At 43.2% G+C, this 24938-nt stretch overlaps 1 protein-coding gene across 1 annotated transcript in view; it reads left to right on the top strand.

Moving 5' to 3' along the window:
* The window catches only part of cdk6 (cyclin dependent kinase 6), a gene marked incomplete at both ends in the record, with an annotated part of 36637 nt that extends 14706 nt beyond the window's left edge, over positions 1-21931 (top strand). The window contains 4 exons of the mRNA XM_083899357.1: positions 11699-11808; positions 19988-20038; positions 20683-20818; positions 21779-21931. Coding sequence (XP_083755483.1) covers positions 11699-11808; positions 19988-20038; positions 20683-20818; positions 21779-21931 — 450 coding nt within the window. The remainder of the gene's footprint in view (positions 1-11698; positions 11809-19987; positions 20039-20682; positions 20819-21778) is intronic.
* Between the last annotated feature and the right edge of the window lie 3007 nt (positions 21932-24938).

Below are 24938 nucleotides of genomic sequence, written 5' to 3'. Positions count from 1 at the left end.
CTTTCTGTTGCACACACACACACACACACACAGTCTCCATTTATCCATTCATTGTTTCCTCTTGCTAATAAAAGCAGATAATCTACACTGCATGCAGCACACATGCACACACACAAATACACACTCTGTTTAAGCGGATCTTCCCCTTTGCCCAACAGACCAGCAGTTACTCATTTAGTCACCTAATGCCACCGTTACTGGAAGACAGATGGGCTTAGGAGAACTGCTGTTGCTTAAGCGAACGAGACACTTCTCTCTCTCTGTTGTGCTTTCAACGTGATTCATTTAGCACCTCTCGAATGACTCGATGGCTGCGGTGTGCATTTGCATAACGTTGTCTTTTAAAAGAGTCCCCGATCTCCTCACTTTTCACTCTCCCGGCGCCGCTTACTGAAAGTAGCGCTCGCACGCTTTGCACCGATAATGGTCGAACTTCTCGTTTTGTCGTGAATCGGCTTTCTCGCCTACCGCCTCGGTGACATTGTCACACATGTCAAAGATGTGGTCTCTGGGTGTGTGAATGTCTACGAGTCGGTGCGTGTGTGTGTTTGCACGCACATGGTTGTGTTTCATTGATGGTCCTTTTAGAAATCACTCACCTATCATGTTGTAGTGAGAGAGTGGGAACGAGAGCGAGAGAGAGAGAGAGAGACCACCCATTGCGTTGGTACAGCAGTCCAGATTAGGCCGGCCATTGCAGTCCCTAGGGGTCTGTTGCTTTGTTGATGGTTTTTTAATGACCCCAATCTGGCTAAGGCTTCATTGTAGCACCGTGAGTGAGTGACAGGCAGATGGGGGGTGGGGGGGGGGGGGTCTGATGGCTTAATCTGACATAGCAGAAAAGACGCGATGGATCTTTTCTCAGTGTGTCCCACAGTGAGGTCCCAGTTCTGCTAAAGCGCTCAAGACCTTTTTTTTTTTTTTTAAACCTTTATGTCCTTTGATGTCGGATTAAATGCTACAGCAAATGTTTACACAGATTCTAACTCTCGAGGGTTTGTTTCGATGCAGCGTTGAAATATATGACTCATTCGGATCCAAAGGACGAACCCTAAGACGTTCTTTTAGGTAAAACGCCACCCGTTTTAGCGGTTCCCTCAGATCCGCTGTAAAATTAAGTGATTTTCAGTAGGGGTGTCCCGATCCGATATTGATATCGCATATCGGTCCGATATCAGCCAAAAAATTAGTATCGGGTTATATCGGACTGCACCTAAAATCTCCGATACAAGCAGTCCATTCCGCTCCAGCACTTCTATCCAGCAGCGCCTGTTGTGATCATGTGAACTCCGCATAAGTAATACAAAATTAGTAATAAAGCATGTATGATTTGTGCAGATATCGTATCGGATTGATATCGGTCTCGGCCAATGCTCAAGGCTGCAATATCGGTATCGCACCGGTAGTGAAATAGTTGTACGGGATATCTCTAATTTTCAGAGTCGTTGGATTGCTGGAATACACAGTCTGTCACCAGGAGGAGTCGTCGACTGTTGAAGCTGTGACGGGAAAACACCCGGTCCTGGTCTCTGATTGGCTGATGTGGCCACATCTTTGCAAATTTCACAGAATTGGCGTCTGTTGATCACACGCCAGTTTATGGGCGTTTAGCCTAGCCACAACTTTGCAGAAGTCACTGGCGAGAGCAGGTTATCGTTCTGACAATAACGAGGCAGCTTTCTTAACTGGATCTCTGCGGTCCGTCCGTCGTTCTCTTCATGCCGCACAAAAGATATCCTCCAGTGACCCGGTGGCCTCTCCGTTCTCACCCTCCACACATTACTGACCATCATAACACAAGGCAGATTGGAAGGTCCCATGAAAACTATTAGTTTCCACTCTCAGGTCATGTGCACACTTTCCTGTCCAATTGAATTTGGGAAACTTACGTGGAAAGCCACCAGACTTAAGTTAGGACTTGTTTTTGAACCGCGTTGTTTTCCCTAGATTAATTAACAGGAGATGACGAGATATCTTTTATTAGTCATCAATGTATTTGTTAAAGAATACACAGTTTTGTTTTACCTGTAAGATAATCGTAAGTGTGTTGGTCACCGAGTTTCACATGAGCCAAAAGGACCTCTTTTCAAGTCTTGTTTATTGAAACAACCACTTCTACTTTCTTATATATACGCTCATAGTTTCCATGAAAGTCTCTCTGGTGGTGACATGCAGAGTAGTGAAATTGTCACCTGATCAAAGGTATTTTCCCCAGTTCCCAGTTCATCCCACAGCTTCCCTCTATTTAAAGCCCTCCCACTGCGTTTACCAAAATAAGACACCCATATCTCAGACGACATTAAACAAATTGAAACCAGATTTCCTGCCCGCTCTCTCAACAGCAGAGCATACAATACAATACAAAGCTTTCAAAAGCAGTCGGACTCTATCCAGTCTGGATTTGTGAAGGGGTTTTCCCCACTTTTGGTCTTTTAAAATCAATCTATATTTCCCTGAAGGTTTTTTAGCTGCTGTGTTCTCACTGTTTGTGCCTCATTTTTAGCAATAATATAATGCATTGTGGTTTAAGAAAAATATAATTTCAAGTAAAGTTTTGCTCAAACGTGAGCCCTCAGGACATACCACACATGCAAGTGTTTGTTCCAAGTTGTGCCTTGTTCAAAAATGATGATACACAAATGTCTCAGCGAGGATGACCAGCCTTGGACAGTGTGGACGGTCACTGTGAGCCAGTCAACATCTACATGTTTATCTCCATGCACAGTTAAGTTCTGTTGGACGACTGCCCCCCTTTGTTCCAGTGTCAAAGCGCTAGCAGGGAATCGATTTATTGGATAAAGTGTGTCCGCCTCTGCTTCGCTATGGGCGATCCGTCCCCTTTCAGCTTGTTAGAATTAGGTGGTTTCCGGTTTAACTTGCAGCTAGATGTTGGTTTGAGTGTCCTTCCTATTATCCGTTAACTTGTACTAAACCCTTGACTCCCAATCACATTATCTGGGTTGGTTAGTCTGACTATGAGAAGTTAGAATTGGTACAATTTGGGCAACATGGGCAGCCAATGGCTAAGTGGAAAGGGAACTTGGCTTGCTCCTCAGTGGCTGCCCACTGCTCCTAATACCTAAGGAAGGTTTCTAGTAGAGGATGGGTTAAATGCAGAGAAGGAATTTCCCCTGTGGGACTGATAAAGAAAATGAAATTTAAATCAAAAAATTTAAGAGCAAATCATTGACACATGTTTTAAAAGTATGGCTTTCGACAGACTAATGACTTGCAAAATGAATAGAAAGATTAGATTAGAAATAATGATTTTTATTCCAAATAATCATTTTGCCCTTCAAACTTTGCTTTTGTCAAAGAACCAGCAAAACTGTTTTCAGCTGCGCTAACATCATTGCACAAGGGTTTTCTAATCATCCAATAGCCTTCTAACGCGATTAGCAAACGCAATGTACTAGTGCTGTGCAAAAGGTTAACGCACGCTGACGCACGCACGGCACGTTTCCACGACGACTGACCGAAAAAAGACGCGGATGACGTCATGTTTACGTGCAGCGACTTTGGAGTCCAGGCACCCCTTAGCTCCGTTAGCTGCATTAGCTCCTTTTAGCGACGGTTAGCGCACCTACAGTGGAACTGGAGCGGTCTGTTTATTAAAAGGAAAGAGCATCGATACAGATAACCAGCGTACCTGTGTACTGCGTATGTGTGCCTCTGTTTTTAAAGTTTAGCTACTACTACTAGAGACTCATTTTATCAATCCGGAGTCACGTAAACATGACGTCACACGCCTCTTTTTCCGGTCAGTCGTCATGGAAACGTGTGTTAACATTGCCGCCGTTAAATGCAGTTGTACAATGTACAATTAGAACACTGGAGAGATGGTTGCTGGAAATAGGCCTCTATACACCTATGTACATATTCCATTAAAAACCAGACGTTTGCAGCTAGAATAGTCATTTACCACAATGTATAGAGTTTATTTCTGATTGATTTAATGTTATATTAATTGAAAAAAAAAGTGCTTTTCCTTCAAAAATAAGGACATTTCTAAGTGACCCCAAACTTTTGAACGGTAGTGTATGCCAGGCCTATTTATGACGTTATAACGGAAGCACACCACGTATTGATTGTGCCGTTTTGAGATATGTTGTACTCTGGGAACTGTTTTCCAAAAGATGATAAATGATCGATGCGATATTGAACTTTTGCGAATTCTGCTAAAATCTGACTGATCGAAAATAAAGGCAGGCAGAATTGGGGGGAGAGAGAGCGGGAGGCGGTGCACAGCACGCAGGGAAGCACGTGCAGCACTCTCTGGGAATGTTTAGATATCTCCTCAAATGGCTCCGCATGGGAAAAAGAAAAAAGGAAAAAGTCTTCCTCTGTGCTTTGACTTGCAGCCGGCTGGAGCAAAAAGAGCTGGCCCCGATTTGACATTATGTATAGGAACAGAAATACATTGTACATTGATACGCACTCCGACGACCACATGTCACAGTGTTAATTGGTGATGCTCTCCTGGCATGGTGCACGCACACACACACACACACACACACACCACATCTGGATATTAAAGCCTTGTCTGTACCAGCAACGGAAAGAGAAATAAGAGGGGAGGGGGGGGGGGAGAAAAAGAGAAAAAATTACAGCATATATCAGGAATTTTCCAGCTAATGATGTGCGGATGTGGTAGCACTGGGGAGAGCGAGCCACTGACTGTGCTGTCTTTGTTTCGCTCACCGAGGGCCCCATGCTGCATTCCTGTATGCTGTGCATACTTTGGCAACAGTTGTGGTTCCCCCCCCCCCCCTCTTTTTTTTTTTCCTCCTGTTTTACTGTATACAGTTTGTGTGCTGCTCTTGCACTTTTCCTTCTGCAGCTCCGTCTTTCCCTCTCTCTCTGTCTCTCTGTCTGTCTACCTTTCCCCAACCCTCTCCCTAAATCTTCTCTCGCTGTGCGACTGTATAATTGTCCTTTTTTCTGCAGAACAAGAGAGAGAAAAGAGGGAAAGTGAGGGAGGAGTGAAATAATGGTGTTTACAACATGGCTGACTGCTGGAGCTCCGAATGGGGCCTCTCGGGAGACACGGCGTCACAGCCTCGGCTTCACTGTACTCTCTGAGTGCATAGTTTGACTCTTATTATTATTATTACAGCATCCGCTGCTTCTCTCATACGTGTCCTGCCTACACACTCTGCGGCCTTTATCCCTTTTCCTCTGAGGTTCTCTTAGGAAGACTTTAATTAGCGGTGGATTGCTTTCAGGAATGTTATCGAATTCTATCTGGAGACGGAAACAGTCGAGACCATTCACCTGACGCTCTCGACTGCCCTGCAGGTTTATTCCTTTTTATTCGTTTAGTTGGTGTTTTAATTTTATTGATTCAATAGCATGAGTTATTTGGCCTGCGTTGCATCCAAAGTACTTGTTTGTGAGAGTGTGTGTGTGTGTGTGTGTAGAGGCGCTCTTTCATCCTGGGCTTCTTCAGTGTGAGAGAGAGAGAGAGAGAGAGAGAGAGAGAATGTAAACATTGGCCCCTGGCCAAGCTTCATCAGCCCCAGTGCCTCCGGTGTCGCAGCCCTCAGGCCTGGCCTCAGTCATCCTCGTGGTGTCTGGTCACATATTCATTTGCCAGTGATTTCGGTGGATCGTTTTAATTATTGGAAGTCGACTGACGAGCAGACGGGGTATTAATTAGAGAAGCAAAGTAAAGATCCGCTTACTTGCAGAGAATCTGATCAGATAGTGGATTCCACTCATCTGTAAATATGAACCCAGAGCCAGCTGCTATATTACCTTTGCATGAGTGGATCCAACCGCTTGTTCATCGCAATCGGAAGTTTGACGTCTGGTTTCATTGATTAAAAACATGATATGACGTCAAATCACTGAGCTCTACATGTTATATTTCTTCTGCACTAGTCTGTATGAAAGCTGCAATACCAAAAAAGCTTTAATTGTAACTTGCATTTTTGACAAAATTTACATTTTACTTAATGAACACTAAAGCTGCAGTGCATAACTTTAACTGTTCATTTTTCTTGTTATTATTCTGCATCTGGGAGAGAAATTATGTAACGTTATATGTATGCTCTGTCAAGCAATACTATCAGACCTGCGAGAGAGAGATTGGCAGTGCGGGGGCAAGAGGCTTAAATCCTCTTTCTTTTGCGGGTGCTTCTTTGCGTTTTCAGCCATAATCCAGCCGTGTTTGCAGCCGCCGTGGCTTTGCCAGCACAGTTTTGCCGTTTGTTGCCTCGGTCTTTCGCAATATGAAACAAAATCACGACCGGTGTGCCGTGCGGGAATGTTACACTATGTGGCACTGATGGGCTTAATCCGCTTTGTGTTAATAGTGCTGGGCATGCTAACGACGCATGATGCGTTTCCATGACTACTGACCAGAAAAAGAAGTGAGCGACGTCATGTTTACGTGCTCAGGCACCGTTTACATGTTAGCCGCATTAGCTCCTTTATCGCCGTTAGCGTGCCAACAGTCGAACTGAAGCGGTCTGTTTATTAAACTAAAAGAACAGCGCCACAAATAACCAGTGTACCTGTGTACTGTTTATGTGTTTTTAAAGTTTAGCGTTACTTTAGAGTATGCGCTGTGCGTTAACGTGCCCAGCACTAGTTAATTAATTTGTAAAAATTATTTTTAATTTAAGGTTTACACGCTACAGTTTTAACATCCAAACAGCTTAATTTGAATCCTCCGCCTCGAGAGGTCTTACCATGCGCCGAACAACCTCAGGAACGCATTTTTCTCTCATCGCCGGTGACGATCGCCCCACGAAAACACATCTTGCGCTGTGTTAAAATACCATTATCCCGAACATCAAACGCATGCTCCAGATAGCTTTGCGAACATTTTGGCATGCACGCTGCATTCATCGATGCAGCAGGTGCAGCTCTTCGAGCCCATAAAACACCCACGCTACCCCGTGCATGCATTCCCGCTGTCAGACTCCGCCGCAGGGCATGCACAGTGTGCGCACTGTGGTGGCGCTGCTCCGGATACTGGATGTCGAGCAGGCTTGGAGGTCCAGCCCAGGAGGCCTGGAGGTCCTCTGGGGGCAGGAGAAGCCGTTTCCTCCCCCCTAAGCAGAGCAGGGAGGAAAGTACAGCAGCAGCAGCAGCGGGGGATGCAGAGGATGGTGGTGGTGGTGGTGGTGGGGGTGAGGGGGAGGATGCTCTCAGCAGAAAGGAATTTCCAGAATGTTGTCCTTTAATCTGGAGTCAGCCTCTCACACTCTCTCTGTCTCTCTCAGTCAAACTCTCTCTCTCTCTCTTTTTCTCCCCGGCTTTATCTGACCACCTCCGGCTTTTCTGTTGCCATGAGGAGGAGGAGGAAGAGGAGAAGGGTGTCGGATAGGCGGAGAGGCCGACTGGAAATGCAAAGCAGCTGACCTAAGAAAAAAAAACACAGTGTTGCACAGTTAAAGTCTGACTCACCGACTATGTTTTTTCAGCGTCTTGACATAAACTATGAGGCTATATATCCGTTTGCATGCAGCTCGGACAGAGGAAGGGAAGCAGGAGAGGGGTAATGAAGGGATATGTGAAGCAGAACAGAGAATGGGAAGAGGGAGAGAGGCTAAAGAAGAAGGAATGCAAATGTGGTCAGAAGAAGAGGAAGGGAAAGGACAGAAAAAAGCAACATTGCAATTGGAGCATGTTGTGTATTTTTTTCCCCCCTTCTTTTTATAACTGTGTGTTGGTATCATGTCTTTGTGAATGGTTTGTAACTTGTGTGGTTAGGGCCGGGACTTGGAACTTTTTTTTTTCTTTCTCGGGGGGGTGGTATTTTTGAGATATTTAATGCAACAGATGTGACGGTCGAGTGTGAATCTGCTCAAAAGTTCATTCACGTTTGACATCACTGTGTCGCAGTCATAATGTGTGCGTTTAACAGACTTTGGGGGTAAGAGAAACAGACATGAGGGGGACAGGATTGTTTAAAGAAAAAACAATTGTCATTTTGTAGAGGAGGAAGAAGAACTTGCAGGAGTGAGAGAGTGAGGAGGTTGGGCGAAAAAAAAGTTAGCAGTTAGCATTTGGAAAAGCCATCATTTGCCGGCCCATTGGCGTCATATATAAGATGTATCCACTGGACACGTAAATCCTCTGAGGCTGGAAGTTTGTGTAGAACTCTGTGCTGCACTGTGCAGCCAAGAATAGAACACTTCGCAGACTTACGCTATTCTTATAGGGACAAAGCGGAGCTCCTTGAGGCAACAATACCAGGAATTTAGCACAATGTGACGTAGCAATGAGTGCGGAAGTCAACATTGCGTGTTTTATCTCCTGTACTTAGACTGAGGAGGACATCAAAAGCATGACGGAGTCATCTTTTTTCACACTTTGCCTACTCATAGGGCCACATACAAGTATTAAAATGATTAAAACGTTTATTTTGCATAATATGTCCCCTTTTAAGTGGCATAAAGTACATGGCGTAAAGGCATAAAGTACATGTACATAACATGTTCCCACTTGTTAAAAGCGATTTACAATTGAATAGATTAGATTGAGTACATGGATTAAATGTTTTTTTTTCTGACTAGTGTAAACAAATCTATGAACAAGTTCAAACTTAAAGTTGTCCGATTTTACTAAATGTATACCCCGTTGAAACAGAAAACCTCATTCATACTAAAGATACTTGAGCCATACATTCCTCAACAATACCCAAAATTGCATGTTTATGACAGAAAAGAGAGGACAAACAGCCTGGGTTTTTACTGTCACATATTTTTGTTTTGCTTTTTCCATATTCATATATATTTTTGCTCCATCATATGCTGCTCTATAATGAAAGACTTACTGTGTCGGAAGTCGACGGCTACAATAACTATAGTATATGAAGATTCAGATACCGCTTAACCTCAGTGCGTCTGTCTTCCACTGTGTGTGTGTGTGTGCGAGCGCATGCAGAGTGCGATATGTGCGCATTAACGTGCAGTTGTGGCCAGGTTTTCGAATAACTGCGGATGTACCCCGAGCCGTAGGGCTGTGGTTCTTCCTAGAAGACTCTCCGTGAGCGCGTGCTCACACTCGAGACTCGACTCTGCACGGCTGCAGCCTCCTAAACGTCAGTATGTGAGCGTTTGATGGCGGATTTAGCCGTGCCATGTCTGGGTTGAGAGGGGGAAACTGTGGAGATGTGCTGCAGAGAACTGCACTGCACAGTTAAAATCGAAAAAAGGAGCTGTGTCGTCCTCCATTTTCCTTACAGTTGAAAGTAATGAATGACACATTCTGTTGCTCGACCACAAGGCCATCCATACAACATCCATTCATGTTTTTCTTTGAGGTTTCACTGTTCTAAAAAATCTCCCCCTCATCTAAAACAGTGCGTCTGTTCATTCTGAGCGTTTCTGGTCATTTGGCAGATCTCGGCCAATGAGCCACAACTTCCTCCCTATTTCCACTAAAGCAGGAAGCAGGGGATGAGAAAGTGTCACACATCTGCAAAAATGCAGCCCCGCGGCTCTATTAATAGCGTCATTGAGCAGAGACGAACAAAATGTGACCAAACTTTTTTTATTCCGCTCTTGTTGTCTCTGTTGCTGGAGGATTGCAGGTTTTTTTTTTTTTTCCTCCTCAGACATTAACGGCTTCCTCTCACACTTCAGTGATGAATAAAGCCCGTGTTTGCGTTGACCTCTGGAGCAGGTCACTGGTGGTGGCTAATAAAACATTTCCCTGAAGCCTGGTTGCTTTACTCATTGTTCAGCGTGGCAGTTGCCCCACTGCCCAATGTCAAATATCAGTGCAGACCATTCAAAATATTTATCTTTGCAGTGTGCAGATAATGACTGAGCGTTGACAGCAGCTCTGTGCGGCAGTTTAGAGCACAAGCTTTCAGTTTAGCATTGCAATTTAATTATTTAAAAAAAAAAAAACAATTGAGGCACTTGTATATAACAAATACAATGGTTTTATGTCTATATAGTTAATAGATGTGCGTTTTGAAAGGATATTTAAAAAATATTGAGATGATGAGTCGATCAGTGTCAAACGTGGAAACGATGATGTTCTCAAATGATTCTGTTTTTTTAACGATTTCTTTGTTACACGGAGCAAAGAAACTGCTAAATATTCACATTTAAGAAGCTGAAAAATCACATCAACTTGTTTTAATTATTTAAAAAGAAACGCTCAAACAGATGACGCGATTATTAAAATAGTTGATCATTAATTTAGTCATCGATTTATCGGGGAAAGTGTTTCAGACCTAGTATATATTATAATTGTAAGAATCAAATTCAATCCAACTTTATCGATAACATACGTTAAAAACAACAACAGCAGAAACACAGTGCTGTACATCAGAGATAAATCAAATGTGTGACCTAATAGACCTAAAAACAAACAATAAAACATACAATACTGTAGAAAGTATAAAAACAACACAAATAAACAAGTCGTACAATAAAACTATATAAAAAAAAAGTTTAATGTGGGTCAAAAGCGAAAGAGTAAAAATCCGAATTACAAAGACTTTAGGATTATCAGAGTTAAGAGACCATTAATATTGATTGGTCCGAATATTTTTATTCAATTAAACATTTAAAACAAAACAAAACAACATTTCATGGTTGCCATACATGCAGCCACACTGCTAACATGGCCAAAAGTTATGACTTTCACAATTATTGGTGGTTAAATGACAGAAGGACCATCAAATACACACTCACAGAGCCTCTGGAGTGGATTTAACAAATGTAACACTGAAGTCATCGACCTCCCTTAGTCAAAGAAATCCTATCCAAAAAGTCTGTGAGCCATAAAGTTACATGAGCGCCGAGTTCTCATGGGGCACTTGAGCTCATGAGCTTCACTCTTTAATAGTTCATATTTGGCCATCTTCGTCCTTTGAAGATCTCATATTACCCATACAGGCTTTGCCGATAACATCTAATCAGGGCATCGTTTCCTCATATACCTACCGCGGGACCAAGCCAGCTAATAAAGATATCTTGATGACACCGCACTCTCTCTCTCTCTCTCTCTGCTCACAAACATCTACCGCCGACTCCCGAGATCCCGATAAGCGCTCTCTGCAGAGCCTGAAGGGGCGACTGCAGCCAAGAGCTGCTGGAAAAATCTGCAGTTTTAGGAAAGCACCTGGAAGCGGTCCACTCTCTTACCAGGGGTCAGTGAGTTTTGTCTGGAGGCTTTCCCTACTGTAGCTGTTAACAATGCTGCTGCCTTCCTGCAGGCGATGACTGCACACAAAGACACACTTGCTTACTGTGAATTGGCCACAAAATGGCTGCCATTTTATTTATTTATTTATTTATTTATTTATTTATTTATTTATACGTCAGGCGGTTTCGACAGGAAGTGTTTTTTGGCAGATGGAAAAGGTTGAGTGGGATTCTTTGATATCGAAGTCTCAACCACGTCCACCTACATGTTGTGTGTAGACGCAGGTTTGTGCGTCTGTGGTTGCACTGCTGTGGAAAGACTGTGAGATGTGGGTACACCTAAACAGGAGCAGTGAATCGTGTCCTGCCAGATATGATTTCATGTCTTACGTAAGCTTAAGATGGGGACAGAGAAGCATTAACCCTGTGTTCGGAGGGAAGAGCGAATGTGAATGAGCCCCCATAGACGTAGACCTAATCCACACCAGGAGGCTTGAGTTTGTGGGGGGGGGGTTTTTCTTACACGTAAACATGAACAATAATGTCTCGGTGATTGCTCATATTTCTTCCGTCTGTTGCAGGTGGTGACACTGTGGTACAGAGCTCCAGAAGTCCTGCTCCAGTCCAGTTACGCCACACCGGTGGACCTGTGGAGCGTCGGGTGCATCTTCGCTGAGATGTTCAGGAGAAGGTAAGAGTTTCCTCACATTTTGATACCTGTGTAGACTTAAAAGTGAATCCAGAACATTTCTTTGATCCATGAACCTTTCTGTTACCATCCTGTCGTCGCAGACGGGATCTGGCATGCGTACTTCTCGTTACTCAGTAACTCCTAGGCCATTTGCGATATCTAGTAAATTCAAAAACTATGGACTGGTGGTCCGTTCACGGCGTACAGATGGATGGACACCGGAAAGCAGAGAAACTTTGTGGGTGTATAGTTCCCTGTTCAGAACGCTCGGTTTTGAGTGCCTGTCTCTTTAAAGCGGAGCTAGACCGGAAGTTCCTATTATCGCTGTTTTTTTGGTGTGTATCTGCGTCATTACCTTGTTTATGAAGCCCTGACGGTTCGAAACAAACAGTTCAGCCATTGCTGAGAACGTTGTGTTTTATTGTAATCTCGGGGCTCAACGAGATCACTGAAAATCCCGTAATAGTTACGTAAGCAGCGGTTCTCCTGAACAACCGATCGTCCTGCTCCGGGCGGTAGTCCGGGCACATCCGGTTACGTACATTGAACCGCAGAAGAAGAATAACGTCCGTTGTGGAGGTGTTTCACGAGCAACAGTGACTTCTGACTCTGGGTCTGACTCCGGTTTAAAGTCATAAAAGGGACTGCGGCGGGGAGTCGTGACGAAGCTATTTTTAAACACTGTTAAAACAATGTTTTGATAATGAGTAGCAGTGCATCCACCGTTCCAGAGGGGGGCGCTGCGCTTCTGAGAACGGATGTGCTGGATAGTACTGGCCAATCACAAGACTCTGTCTTCTGGGGGTGAAAGTTCACTCTGAAAACTCGCAGCAGAAAAACACTGTCAGAAAAGAGGATTTCTATCGGCTAGTTTGCAGCAACTAGGAGGTTTTTGACCATAAAAACAAGTTAATATATGTAAGTAGACCTCCATAACTAACATATATGTGCAACAGGACCACTCTATGTGACCTTTAAATCTTTAAATGCAAATGAGTGACAGGAAACTACGTCAGCGTCACTGAGGCTCCGGCAGCTAACAGCAGTTAGCATTTGGAAAAGCCATCATTTGCCGACTCTAACCGGCACATTGCCGTCATATATAAAATGTATCCACTGGACACGTAAATCCTCTGAGGCTGGAAGTTTGTGTAGAACTCTGTGCTGCACTGTGCAGCCAAGAATAGAACACTTCACAGACTTACGCTCTTCCGGATACTATTGCCCTCGCCTGCACACTCACATTTTTTAGGGACAAAGCGGAGCTCCGGGAGACAACGATTCCAGGAATTTAGCGCATTGTGACGTAGCAATGAGTGCGGAAGTCAGCATTGCGTGTTTTATCTCCTGTACTTAGACTGAGGAGGACCACAAAAACATGAGCGAGTCATCTTTTTTCACACTTTGCCTACTCATAGGGCCTCCAGAGTCCCAAATATAAGTATTAAAATGATTAAAAAGTTGATTTTGCATAATATTTCCCCTTTAAAAAGGGGAGGATGAGGCTAGTGTACGTCTGTATACCTCGACAGTTCTGACAATCTGACTTCCTGCAATCACAAGGGGTGTTTTTCAGCCTGTTTTAAATCGCATTTTTGTGACTAAAAAGGTCACCATATATGAACAGTTAAGATCTTTCTTTTTAATCCTTCTGTGGCGAGATGGCATCTATTGTTTTATCTTGGTGAGCTAACACCCGATATTTGTTTTATAGAAGACGATGATGGAAACGGATGTATGCAGATTTTTCTTTGACAGAATTTGGAAATGGGTCTAAAATAAAATAAAATTGCGATATACGTTATTGGAAACCTAGCTGTCTCCGTAAATGTATGCACTGTAGTTTATACATATGCTTATTGATGAAATAAATGAATACAACTGAATTTCAACCATATTTGAGCCATAACTTGCCTCAGAGATTAAGGGCACGGTTACTTAATAAGAGATGTCTTTTATTACATCGGATTATCTCTTTTATTTTTGCATTTTCCTCTGCTTTTTTTTATTGAAAAAAACCCCAACCGTCCTCATTACAGAATCAGTTATTTGGGTGTTTCTTAAGCTTTTTCGCTGTTTCCTTAAATGACACCTGGCAGATGCTCTGCGAGTATTGAGGAATCACGTTACAGTTGCCTTATCAAACCAATCCAGCGATGGCTGGCTGCCTGCTGTGGTTGTAGCGTGCAAGTCAAGATTCAGCTTCTCGGTGTAGGTATTTGACAGTTTGTGGTCTAACGAACTTCACACACTGGAGAGCCCGGCTAATAACTGACATTTTTTACATCCTAAAAATAAGAAGAAATAACCAAATTAACAGATTAAAACCCACTGCAGGTTTATGCATGAAAGGAAGCCACTTTTCCCCCCGGGTATGTGGATAGTTTGTCATCTTTTACTCCGCTGTTGATATTTATTTAACGCTCCATTTGTTCGCCGCGTGTTGCGAAATGTGTCCTGTAATCGACAGAAAACTGGGGTCTGGCCAGCGTGTAATGGCGTGCGGCACAGTTGATAGGAACAGCGTCTCTGAATTTGGGCCGAATGCCAGGATGAGCAGCTCTCGGCCTGATATTTATGCTTCCTTCCCCAACCGTCCTCGCACCCCAACACGCACTGCCTCACATTTCCCCTCTCCACCCTTTGCACGTGGTGATCAGTGGGAATTTAAAGGCTCCAGTGGTGAAAGGTGACGGGAGGTGAATAAAGAAAAGTGGTGCAGGTTATTAAAGGGTTTGGTGATTGTAGAAATGATGTGTGTCAGACCGTATGGCATTGGCCGTCACCAGATCTTCAATATTTAGGTTTCAGGTAGCACAACGCGTTTCCATGACGACTGACCGGAAAAAGACGCGCGTGACGTCATGTTTACGGCAAGCAAGAAGAGGGAGTTTATGGCGGGATAATGGCTGAGAAAGCTACGTTAAGAGATGCCCCATCCACATTCAATAGATAGACTTAATGCACTTTGTTATTCTATGTTATGACTAAATACAGAAATCCCGCATTTTAACGTTTTGTTGTCTTCACTCAGATATCGCGACTTATCGCTATATGATTTCACATTGATTATCGCAGTATCGCTGTATTGTGATGTTATCGGTATCGTGGACCCATGTGTCGCATCGTGAGGTACCCTGAAACGGAAGAAGCCGTCCTCAATTTCTTTCGTTACACCTGTGATTTTCTTAGTTTAACCTGCAAAAGCGGCTGCTGTGCAAAGAGCCACGGAAACTACCATGAAAATTATGGACGCCGTCATGTCGCATTAAACCTCCTGTAGAGTTACCACACAGTGTTTTATGTGATATCCAGACTGTTTCCCTTGAAACTGCAATGGTGTTGTGTTGTACTAAAACTTTTAATGTATAAAGGTGCATTATGTAATAAATCTAAAGCAATTGGCCATAAAATCCTCCTAATATGTCACAGAGACTCAGGAATAATGTTCATATAACAAACTAAACTCACCAACAACAACAGTACAGACAAAATATTTTTTATGTTTTGAAGTCATGTTTTGGCATGTGGCGCCACCTACCGCCGTCTACCAATCATTGCAGTCAGTAGAGTCTCAGCTACCGAGCAACCACGGGTTGCCAGTTACATTGGAAAACGAAACCTAAAAGACCTCGGTAATTTGAATGTAGTAACCGTTTTTGGCCACGTTCTTACATATGGCACCTTTTTAATGCTGGTTTCACATACGGCATATTATTATGACAGAGTTTTTGCATTCTTAAACTTCAGGACTGGGCACTTCAATGTTAATCTTAATATCTACTTCAACACTTCACCTTTAAACATAATTCATTTGTTTGATTGACAAACAAGGAAGTAGCAACAATGCTGTTAATAGTTAAGTTGCGTAGGTCACTTTAAATTACCTTTATTCTCTGATTCCATCATGTTGTCGTTGGTAGAACAGAACAGAAGCAGTCGGTGGTCTTATGTTAGGTTTTAGCTGTATTTTATTTGAAGAATTAATAACGATATAATAATTATTGACAGCCCTAATTTGGCTGAAAATAAATAATACAAATTAAACCAGGATAAGGACTTATCTTATGTTTTGTTTGTTCTTCAAAGGAACATGGATAGACTGTTAGTTATGGCACATGGATGTAAAGTCAAACATGTTTAACGCTCGTCAAACCTCAACACAGTATGCGTCACCGCGTCGCGAAACGCCAAGCGCTTTTCACGTCTTTGTCACCGTTTTTTTTTTTTTTTTTTAAAGATCAAACGTGGACCGAAGAGTGAGAGGCACTTGAAGTGAAGTTCATTATTTTTTGTTGTAAATAAGGAAGTGACATAAAGGAACGCGTGTATTTAAGGTCTGCCCTGGCTTTTGTTTATGAACTGTTCCTTTAAGCGCGAGCACACAAAGTGAATCTGTTGGGAGTGTTTGTGTGTGTGTAGTCTGGTTTAGTGTAACCTCTTCTCTCTCCCTGACACAATAGGCTGTAAAAAGCTTTAGTGTGTGTGTGTGTGTGTGTGTCCTCACAGTCTGGCACTTGTCCAGCTTTGCCTTAAGGTGGAAACAAGGCAGAACCCTTTGATGGCGATAAACAGAACACGCACACACTAACTCTCTCTCTGTGTTTGTGTGTGTGTGTGTGAGACTCTCTCTCGCTGCATGCAGGTGATTGAGATGGCTTTTTAAAAGGCCACCTGTTAGAGATTAAAGGGCACCTGGGAGAGGCAGTGAAAGAAAGAGAGATAGAGAGAAAGTGCCGAACAAGAGAAGACAAGAAATCTCCGCTTATTGATTTCCAGTGTCGTCGAACGAAGGAGATTATAATCGTCGACGGGCTCAATTACAACAAACCAGACGGCATCAAACGGTGGCGTAATTGCCCCTTTAAAAAAAAAAAAAAAAAAAGGGTCTGCTACCGAAACTCACATGTTTGATTACCTCATCTCTCTGAGAGAAAATGAATGTATTTATTATTTATTTGACCTTTTATTTAACCAGTTGAGCAACAAACCACTAACAAAAGTTATTAAGAAAGTGGAATGAACGAACTGATTTTTAGTGTCTGTTGCAGATATATTATAAGGGTAACACTCAACATTCCCTATTCTACCTCTATTACGACATGAATTAAGGTTTTTCCTACATGAGGTGTTAATACGTGCTTAATATTTACTAATAAAGGGCTAGTATTCTACTTCTATGCGTGTTAGCAAGCACCTAGTTAATGGTGAATATGTGTTCCCTGAATCTAAAGTGTTACCATTGTGAGTTCAAATGAACTATGGCACCGTCCCATTTCTCCCCCTCAAAATATAGCCTTGGTTTGGAGTGCCCTCAACCGTAAACGCCCCTCGTTGAGGGAAGTGGCTTGAATTGGGACACCACTATTTGCAAATTAGCGTAGTGAACGTAGCGAACGTGCTCACCGACGTCGCAAGTTGACAATTCTACCGGTGGAGCGTGCTACTACTCTCTCGAAGCACAGCAGCCATTTTGTCAACAGCCGCTAGCTAGTTATGTAGCTAGTTAGCTAGCTGCTTTCATAAGTCGTCAGTGATTTGGATGTATATAAAACCAACATATTCCAACACGTTTTCGACATTGTAACGCGCTTATTTGCGAAAATATATTTAAATTATATAATAATATATAATAGTTAAATTCATCTTCCACTTCATTTTAAGGCCGCATCAGAGCTCACTACATTTTGAGGGTTGATTATAAGGGCAAAATTGCACTCCCCCTACACGAGAAAGAGCAAAATTTAGGGTTAGGGGCGAAAATTGAGGGTTAGGGGAGGTATTGGGACAGGGCCTATATCTGCCGACTTCTGGATAGACAATAAAAAAAGATACATGTTTTCCTGCAGCTTGTAAGTGCAAGTCCTCTAGCATTGCAGGTATAAAAAAACGGCGTCTAACTTCCAAAAAAATGTTCTTATGACTCATGAAACTTCAAAGATTTACCACCCGAGCCCCCTTCATCTCCACTTTCATAGTCAAACATGCCGTTGTTTAGAGAAAAAACACACACACTCACACACACACACACACACACATTTAATGGGTATGTACTGTAACAAGAAGAGTTGGGAACTTGTTGTCAAAGGAATTTGAGCAAATATCATGCAAGTCTGCATCTGCATGACTGGGATAGTGTCGGGGTGAGTCATAATTTGAATGAATGGGGAAAGAGAGAGAGAGAGAGAGAGAGAGAGACGGTGCCTGCTTGTTGACATTCCTCCAATCGAAAAAAAGGTTGAACGTTTTGCGTTAATGGCCCTGAGAGAGACTCGCGCGGCCGCGTCGACTTTCTCACACTCGGCAGATGGAGATCGATTGATTCGATAAATCCTCGACGGTCGTTTTCTGCAGTCGCATCCTACGTCCGCACACCTTAAACCCACGGAGAAGCCCCCCCCGCACGCGCGCGTTCGACTTTCTCTCGTTTTCTAAACTTTTCCCACCCAGACAGGCTGACGCTCTCACGTGCAAACATGCACACGCGCACACATTCCAGAGGTTGTCTCGGTGGAATGTGGGACAGAGCCGCCGCGTTGGCACTGGAGGAAGCGTGACTCAGCTGCCTGTCCCAACCCAAGTCTCGGTCCTCGTTTAACTGCCATCCTTCAGTGGGTTGTATGCGCGTGTACGCGCCGTGCACGTGTGTGCAAACCCTGCAGTGGGAAACGATCAGTGTTTTTTTTTGTTTTTGTTTTTTTGATGCGTACGCATGTGTTAGAGCGTCCAACGAACCGAAAAACTGCTCCTGGTTTAAAAATGGACCTCTTGGAATTATCAGCCCTACTTGTTTTGGCACGATAACTTTGCTGTAGGTGATTTTTTTTTTTTATGCAACAGCCAGAACTGGTTTAGTCTGATCTTAAATGACTCTCAAACCTCAGCAGATGGATTTGCCCTCTGCATATGTGTCAAAGACAAAGACTAGTTGAGGGCCATTTCTGAGCAATCGCAACACAAATCCATTCGGATTTCCCCCCCCCCCCCCTAAACTGAGGCATGTGATAAGAGCGTTTGCTGCCTGTCACTGTAGCAATGTGCAAAATACCCCTGTGTGACTAATATCCCAGTGTCTGAGTCTGTAGGAAAGTGTGGGTGTTCAGCTATGCAAAGCTTCCTGCAAGCGGCAAAAAAACAGGGAACACATGGTGCTGGGCCAATCTCCTCTTGACTCCAAAGCGAAGTGGGGTGCACTTGGACTGTAGGAAGTGAACTTAAGTCCAATAAGATCCACGTTCACTGGATTTAAAGTGCGATGGACCACGTGAGACAACATTCAAATCTCATCTGCTTTAAATTCCTAACGCTGAAACCAGCATTTACAGTTTGCTAATTGCGTCGTTTCAAACCAGAGATGTTGTTTTGATTAATTTTTGAGCCCTAGTGGATACAGACTGCATTTACACATGCACGCAAGCACACTCACCGTATGCATCAGTTTCCTGCATAACATTGACATCTGCTGGCGACTAAAAACAGAAAAAACAAAAAAATGCATAAAGCTCGACTGTCTGCAATGCCCTTCATGCTTCCATGTTTAAGTCTTTAAGCTGTCACAAAGATGATTGTTGTGAGCTCATTTCCTTTTTGAGGACCCTCAGCAGGAAGGTCCAGTTCCCATACCTCTTTCTCTGTTAGAATAATCAACCTCCTCTGTCTCACACGCCTCTGTTTCACACTTTCCCTGCACACATTCATGCACAAAATGGATAAATGGGTTTATTTTTTGCCCCTGCCGTGTGCGGTGGCCCGGCAGGCCTGTTTCGATGATGACTGCTGGAATTTGTGAGGGAGCCAGTGCAGGCCTTGGCCGCCCACGGGCATGCAAAGACGGCCCAAAGCCACAGGAACCACCAGCAGCCCTGCTGTCGCTCTCCTCCCTCCCCTCCCCTCCCCTCCTCGGTGCTACTACCAACACAATCCTGACTACATGAGACGAAGCTGCGAGTGTGTGTGTGTGTGTGTGTGGCCACTTCAAACGCTCACGTCAGCGTCACACATTCCTCTCTCGCCTCGAGCCAAAACGCTCGTGTTTGACGTCCACTGTGGCGCGGGGCGAGCGTTAACGCCGTTTCTGCGTTACACTGTCAACCACGGAGTATTTTAAATACATGTTGATTAAGTTTATTGCAGTGCACTCAACTGACTCGACTGTTTTCTATTTTTTCGCATTTTCCAGGCCGCTGTTTCGAGGGAACTCGGATGTCGATCAGCTGGGAAAGATTTTTGAGTAAGTACTTTTCTTGTCTCTCGATGACACCAGCTCTTCATTTTTCCTTTACTGAACTTAAAGGTGCATTATGTAATAAATCTAAAGCAACTGGCCATAAAATCCTCCAAATATGTCACAGAGACTCAGGAATAATCTTCATATCACACATTGAACTCACCACAACAACAATACAGCCAGAATATTTGCATAAAAAAAATATTTTGCAGACTGCAAATCATGTTTATGTTTTGAAATCATGTTTTGGCATGTGGCGCCACCTACCGCCGTCTACCAATCATTGCAGTCAGTAGAGTCTCAGGTGCTGAGCAACCACCGGTTGCCAGTTACGTCAGAAAACGAAACCTAAAAGAATGTAGTAACCGTATTTGGCCACATTCTTACATATGGCACCTTTAATTATCCCACTTCAGTGTGGGACACACACAGATACACAACCATCATGATCATAAACATTATTAGAACAGTTTGGGCCCTTTGCACAGCAGCCATTTTGTCATCGTTTTATCAGGAAAAGCACACGTGTTGCAGATAACCATAACTCCGTCAGTCATTGATGATTTCAAACCTGTGATTTTCCTACTCTGACTCTGTCAAAATGGCTGCTGCACTTCCGCACTAATCCGCACGTTATCGTCCCACAGTGTCGTCGGGGTGCCGTCAGTCGAGGACTGGCCCCAGGAGGTGGCCCTGCCACAGAGTGCCTTCACCCCACGGCGCCCTAAGCCAATAGAAGACCTGGTTCCAGACATGGACGAACAAGGACAGGCTCTCTTAATGGTAGATACTTACTTAATCAGAGCCTTTCTACAGCCATTATACACTCTCTGGACACTTCCTCAGGTATTCTGTGGACCTGAATCAGCGTCCGCGTTGTGCAGTCAAAGATTTAAGTCTTCAAGACTTAGTTACTGAAGTTTCTACTAGAGCTGCAACTAATGATTCTTTTTGTAATCGATTAATCTGTCGGTTGTTTTCTCGATTAATCGTTTGGTCCATTAAAGGTGCATTATGTAATAAATCTAAATCAACTGGCCATAAAATCCTCCTACTATGTCACAGAGACTCAGGAATAATGTTCATATAACAAACTGAACTCACCAACAACAACAGTACAGACAAAATATTTGCATAAAAAAAAATATTTTGCAGACTGTAAATCATGTTTATGTTTTGAAATCATGTTTTGGCATGTGGCGCCACCTACCGCCGTCTACCAATCATTGCAGTCAGTAGAGTCTCAGGTGCTGAGCAACCACGGGTTGCCAGTTACGTCAGAAAACGAAACCTAAAAGACCTTGGTATTTTGAATCTGAATGTAGTAACCGTTTTGGCTACATTCTTACATATGGCACCTTTAAATGTAAAAAAAAAAAACAGTGTTTGTCAAACCTGGAAATGACGATGTTCTTGAATGTCTTGTTTTTGTCCACAAGCCAAAATGATTCACTTTTAATGATTTCTTTGTTTATGTGGAGCAAAGACACAACGAAAATATTCACATTTAAGAAGCGGAAACAATCAGAAATCTTTGTTTAATCATGAAAAAAAGCTTCAAACCCATTAATCGATTATCAAAATAGTTGACGGTTAATTTAATAATCAATTCATGGATAAATTGTTTCAGCTCTAGTTTCTACTATTGCAAATTTTCTATTACCGCAGTATGATTGGCTGATGAGATATTAGCGTGAAAAAGCAATAATTTTTGTGCTGTTTTGTTTTCTTATTTCATTGCAGCAATTCCTCGCCTTCAATCCTTCCAGGAGGATATCGGCCTTCGCTGCGCTGAGCCACCCGTACTTTCAGAGCGTGGACAGCCACAGTAGAAGTGTGTACGCAGCCCAGCCCATCCCCAGCAACAAGCCCACTATGGAGGAGAGGAGTGCCTGAGAGTCCCCATTCACCCTCAGTCATCCCACTCTATAAAAAGCATTCGGCCTCGCCGCTTCACGGTCCTGCTTCATGTTTTCCACAGCATTCTGTGTTTTAATTAGTGCTGGGCGCATTAACAGCAGTTATTAAACGGCGTCAACATTAACGCGTTTCCATGACGACTGACCGGAAAAATACGTGCGTGACGTCATGTTTGCGTGACTCCCCGATTTGTTAAAATGAGTCTCTAAAGTAACGCTAAACTTTAAAAACAGGGGCACACATACGCAGTACCACAGGTACACTGGGTATTTGTGGCGCTGCTCTTTTCGTTTAACAAACAGACAGCTCCAGTTCCACTGTAGGTGCGTGCTAACGGCGCTAAAAGAGCTAACGGAGCTAACTGGTAAACGGTGCCTGGACTCGCGGCGCGTAAACATGGCGTCACGCGCGTCTTTTTCCAGTCAGTCGTCACGGAAACGCGTCACGCGTTAACGCGCGTTAACCTAGTGCCCAGCACTAGTTTTAATTTACACTTCTTGACACTGGTCAGCAGATAAATATTGAACTCCAAAATGGAAACCGTTCACCGTCTCAAGATAGAATGCATTTATTAGTGAAGGCTTTTCTTGTTTACAAAAGTGACGAGGCTCCGCTCGTACAACACGAGTGGAGCCTCATGTTATCTTTTTCTTTTTTTCTTTTTTTTTAAATGAGTTCTCCTGCTGCAGATGCATTCATCTAAAACTCCCATCTTGATTAAAGGTGCATTATGTAATAAATCTAAATCAACTGGCCATAAAATCCAACTAATGTCACAGAGACTCAGGAATAATGTTCATATAACAAACTGAACTCACCAACAACAACAGTACAGACAAAATATTTGCATTAAAAAAAATATTTTGCAGACTGCAAATCATGTTTATGTTTTGAAATCATGTTTTGGCATGTGGCGCCACCTACGGCCGTCTACCAATCATTGCAGTCAGTAGAGTCTCAGCTGCCGAGCAACCAGGGGTTGCCAGTTACTTCAGAAAAAACGAAACCTAAAAGAGAGCTCGGTATTTTGAATTTGAATGTAGTAACCTTTTTTGGCCACATTCTTACATATGGCGCCTTTAAACACAGGTGGTGTTCCAGCAGTTGAGACAAAACAAGTTTGTCTGATAATCAGTGTCACATTGAAACTCGGAAGCGAAACATGAAACGGACCAAATCCTTTTTTTTTTTTTTTTTTTTTTTTCTAAATAGTCGCATGTACAGCGCTGTGGGGACGCACTCGGAAAAAACGAGGGCATAGATCGCGTCGAGAAGGATGACGCGACCAACACTCTCCCCCTCCCTCCCGAACAATGCACAAAGCTATCCTCCTTCCATGAACTGATGGATTGTAAATGCTGCTTCTTTTTTTTTTATTATTATTATTATTATTATTTGTAGGTTGAAAGTTGACATTCGACTGTGTTAACAATGCAAAGAGACTTGCATCTCGGACGGGCTGGTAGTAGTGGACGGACAAACGGTGCAGATGCCTCTCTCTCTCTCTCTCTAAGTGACCAGTGTTCAGCCTTGCAAGAGCCCCCCCCCCCCCCCCTCCACTGGGCCTCTCCACCCACACCATACAGGAGTTGGTGGATTATGTGTTGGTATCAGAAACACTGTGTGTGTTTGTGTGTGTGTGCACTATCACTGACTCGAGCACACTCACGCCATTCTAAAGGCATCACAAGCCCCCCCCCCCACCCTGCCAACCACTTTGCTGCCATGTCGGAGAGACTTTATCATTCCAGTTCTATGTATAATATCACTGCCACCTTGAGGATGTCCTAAGTAACTGCAGACCAGTAGCAGGATTCTAATGGTTTCTGCACCCCTTTCGCGGTGGGGGGGGGGGGGACTTCGGTCACAAACGGTGCTGAGACAATGACGAAAGAACCCCTATAGAAGAGTTCCTGCCACTCACTCGGTGTTTATGACTTGCTTTTTACTCCGGGCCACCTGTGGGCTTTTTTTTTTTTAATATCATTATGAAATACAATTATTATTTACTATCTGATACAATAATGCACAGGCTTGCAATAGGTGGAGACCGTCCCACCAGCACTACTCAACATGGACACATTTTTTTGGCGTAGTATCGTCACCAATATTCTGTATTTAAATTGTATTTTATTGACAAGTCTTATATGCTTGTTTTTTTTTTGTTTTTTTTAATCAAGTTATTAGGTCGTTTTTTCTTTTTCGTTGTTTTGATGCCCGGGGGGCGTACACTATTCTTCCACCGATTACACCAACTCCTTAGATGATTATAGGCTTTGTGTGAGAGTAGATTTGACAATGTAAGGAATGTATAAAGGATAGGCATTGGTACTGTACAGTATGTAGTGCAGAGTTCAAGCTGTAACGATAGAAATCTTTTTGATAAACGTGCATCGTGGGGTTTTTTTTTTAAAAATGGATAGCTGTAGAGGAGCGAGTGAGGGTCAGAGGAACGTTGTATGGGCGAGAGTCTTTTTTATTTTTTTGTCTATTGAAAATGTCGAGCGGATTTCTGTGGGTGCTTGCTGAATTTCATTTACTTTAAATTGAGCGCGACTACCAGTTTTACCGTGGTTTTTACGTTGAAACAATGCACAAATATTTTATGTAGAGTCTTTTTTTGGGGGGGGGGGCTTTATTTTACAGTTTGTCCCATTTTTATTCAAGTTTTCTTACCAGCAAGGAAAAAAAAAACAAGTTATGCAGAGTTGTATTTTTGTATGTAATAGTTCTTGCAGAACAGTAACATATTTTAACACTGGTTTACCTTTTTTCTTAACAGGTAGTGCTGCTAGCACACACACACACACAGACACACACACTCTAACTTTCTCAGGTTCTTGTCATGGACGTCCAAATCCTCTTGGACACAGTTTGCACATCCTTGGGCTACTAACTGACCACATCACAACATCTTTCAGGTTTTTTCCTTTTTTCGAGCTGTTCCGCGACCACGTCGTCGATCTCGGTCTACTGTCGTTCC

Source organism: Microchirus variegatus, assembly GCF_963457635.1.
Source record: "Microchirus variegatus genome assembly, chromosome: 13".
NCBI classification, from domain to species: Eukaryota; Metazoa; Chordata; class Actinopteri; order Pleuronectiformes; family Soleidae; genus Microchirus; species Microchirus variegatus.
This window is presented reverse-complemented; position numbering and strand designations above follow the sequence as displayed.